The following is a 2862-nucleotide window of genomic DNA, read 5'->3' on the forward strand; positions in this document are numbered from 1 at the left end:
CCCCTATAATTCGGCCCTGGTTGCACAACTTCTGTTTCCTGAAAAATAAGATTAATTCAACTCTGACAGTTGGTTAAGAGAGTTGTTTCTTCCTGTACATTTCTTCCCCAAACTATGAAGCATAAAGTGGCTAGGGGGGGAAATGCAGTTTTCCTCCATCGCATAAACTTGAATTAGATTTATCGAATTAAATCTAATTCAGGTTTATGCGATGGAAGAAAACTGCATTTCCCCCCCTACTCAAGGAAAATCCCGCAAAATGCAACGTAAGTTCAAGTAGAGGTGCGCAATAGAAATAAATACGAATAAACTCAGTGTCGTGAAATGACTAGATGAATAATGGACAGGGGCGAGTGAAGTGCGATATCCACGAGATTAAAATTCAATGTGGGGGGCTATTTTTAAAAATCTTTCGCCCGTGTGTGTGTGCATGCGTGTGTGTGCGTGCGTGTGTGCGCGCATGGATTCGGCGAACCCGCACGGTTGCTAGGCGACCACGAAATAATTTTCGTGACGTAGTAGATGGTGCGTTTCACACACCTGACCTGGAAGCAGTAGGGGGCGGCTATATGAAAAGGTGAGCATCCGCCCCCCCGACAATCAAAAGTGCATCACAAACAGCCCCTCCAGGATTCGAATGTGAATTGTGCGCTCGGCACACCCGACTCGACAAAAGCGGAGGCCGGTCCGCTCCGACTCAGGTGTGTAGCCGCCCCTCTCTAAGAAAAAGCGGAAGAGCTCCACTTCCGCTGCGGGTACCCGCTCGAGCTGCAGGGGGCAATCCTATTCCGCGGAACCCCCACTCCCCCCCAATCCTCCCCCTCCTGCCAACCCCCTCCTCCAGCCAGACTCGCGGTTCCAGGCGGCGTCTACATACGGAACATCCTGCCTTCTTAGCGGCGAGGGGGGAGGAGGAGACAGCGAGTGAGTGAGCGAGCTCGAGAGAGAGAAAGAGAGCGGGAGGGAGGCGAGACGAGCCAGTAAATCTATCAGTAGCGAGCAGAGAGGCGGCCTGCAACCCGAGAAGAGGAGGGGGACCTTCTTCTTCTTGGTCTGGCTTTTTTATTTTGCGTGTGGATTTTAAAACACAAGCCGGCGGCGCGCTCTGAAAGTTGGACCCCAGACGATTTGGACGACCCCCCACCCCCACCCCCCTTGAAGGAGGCAGCGGCGGCTACCACCAACCGGAAGGCTGTGGCCGCGTACCCCTCAAGCGAGCATGAGGCTACTGCCTGGGTTGCTGCTGCTGGCGCTGGCCGCTGCGCCTCGGGTTCACGTCGCCGCGGTAAGTCCAGCAATCTTCACACCTTCCTTCAATCCCACCTACCTAACTAACGCCACCATGTTGGATCCTTTGTGTGCACGCGCACGTCCCCATCCACTTAAACACCCGCGTGCGTGTGCGCATGCGTTATTAATGAGAGTGAGTGATGATCTCAAGGAGGAAATCCTGCACTCGAACGACATGTCAGACCTTTGTCGGGCCCCGATAACACCCCCATACTTCTCTTCACGCGCCTTAGTCTTTGTGTCCAGTATGTAAAGCGTAAATTCGCGTGTGCGCGTACGTGCCCGAGTGAGTAATTAGTGGGTCATCTCTAATTGATCTTGATTACCGGCTCTGCGGTTTGTGGCGTCTGTCACCGGCTTCGCAGCTCGGCGTTAATTCGGCAGAAAGGGGGTGGGTAGTTTGGTGGGTGGGGTAGCCGGCACATTTTATTACAAGCGTGGAAGTGGATGGATGATGTCATCGGGACCCCGACATCTCTTCCTCGCCCCCTCCCGGAAAAACGGGACCACCGTCATAACACGCCCACGTCTTCCGTTGCCGATGGAGCCATGTTTATTTGAAGGGTACGTAGGAGGCGAAACACGCGGCGCAAAGACAGAATTGTGCAGAGCAAGGCAGGCAAAGGGTAAAAATAAGCGAAATTTGAATGGAGTTTTGTTTGTGACGTCACGGGCAGCTACAGAAGTGGATATACCTCATTGATGGACTGAAATGAGACCACTCACAAGAATCATCTCCTGGTCCAGGCCACAGCTCTTAAAGGCACACAAATCCCAACAGTAAAACGGTCCATGAGAACAAATGACAACGCCAATGATGTCATGACCCTTCCCTGCAAAAAGCCAAAGTAAAAGCATGAATATTTTGACACTTTGTGACTTTTCAATACTGTCATCACAACTTTACAGTGGCAGCTAGGACATGACGTTATTTAAATCTGAGGCAGCAGCCAGTGTAATCTCAAGGGATTTTTTTTGTGTCTTTTTTTAAAAGTGCTAAAAGGTTTTGACGCGGCTCTTCAAGAGTCACTCATACACCCGTCAGGATTATTTCTGGGTCAGTCGGTTAGCGTAGCAAAGAGCGCAATGGCCTGCACTTGAACTAATCAGCCGACCGGAGACAGGTGCGGATGTCCAAGCGTGTGTGTCAGTAGAAGTCGTGCGTGTGCTTATGTGTGTGCATGTGATGTATTTCTGGCTATTTCCTGTTATCGCAACTTGTGCTATGTTGTCCGTGCGGCTGTGTTTTGCAAGATTTTCCCACAGACATCTGTTGTGTCCCAAGGATGCCTGTCCATGCGTGTGCGTGCTCACGTCTCCGTTTGTGTGTCCTTCATGAGAGACTCGATTGTCCATCTGTCAGCGTGTGGGCCTTGTGGAAAAAAAGTCGGGACTCTCTCGATGCCAACAACTTGTCCTGGCCGGCTCCTCTGAGGCGTCGTGTTCCCTCCGTCCGTGGCGATGAAACTGCACGCCCCCGCCTGACCCCCCCCCTTCTCCGTGTTAGCAGACAAAGCCCCCCATAGTGCGGGTACGAAAGCAAGAAGGGGCGGCAAAGATCGCGAGCAGCTT

General features: G+C 52.2%; 1 protein-coding gene across 1 annotated transcript in view; it reads left to right on the top strand.

The window, feature by feature from the left end:
• Nucleotides 1-665: 665 nt before the first annotated feature.
• The window catches only part of sdc3 (syndecan 3), an 18379-nt gene continuing 16182 nt past the window's right edge, over nucleotides 666-2862 (top strand). Inside the window, exon 1 of the mRNA XM_088365440.1 lies at nucleotides 666-1285. Coding sequence (XP_088221566.1) covers nucleotides 1220-1285 — 66 coding nt within the window. The 5' untranslated portion in view covers nucleotides 666-1219. The remainder of the gene's footprint in view (nucleotides 1286-2862) is intronic.

This window comes from Syngnathus floridae, chromosome 21 (genome assembly GCF_059516105.1).
Source record: "Syngnathus floridae isolate MCC-2025c chromosome 21, RoL_Sflo_1.0, whole genome shotgun sequence".
In the NCBI taxonomy this organism is placed as follows: Eukaryota; Metazoa; Chordata; class Actinopteri; order Syngnathiformes; family Syngnathidae; genus Syngnathus; species Syngnathus floridae.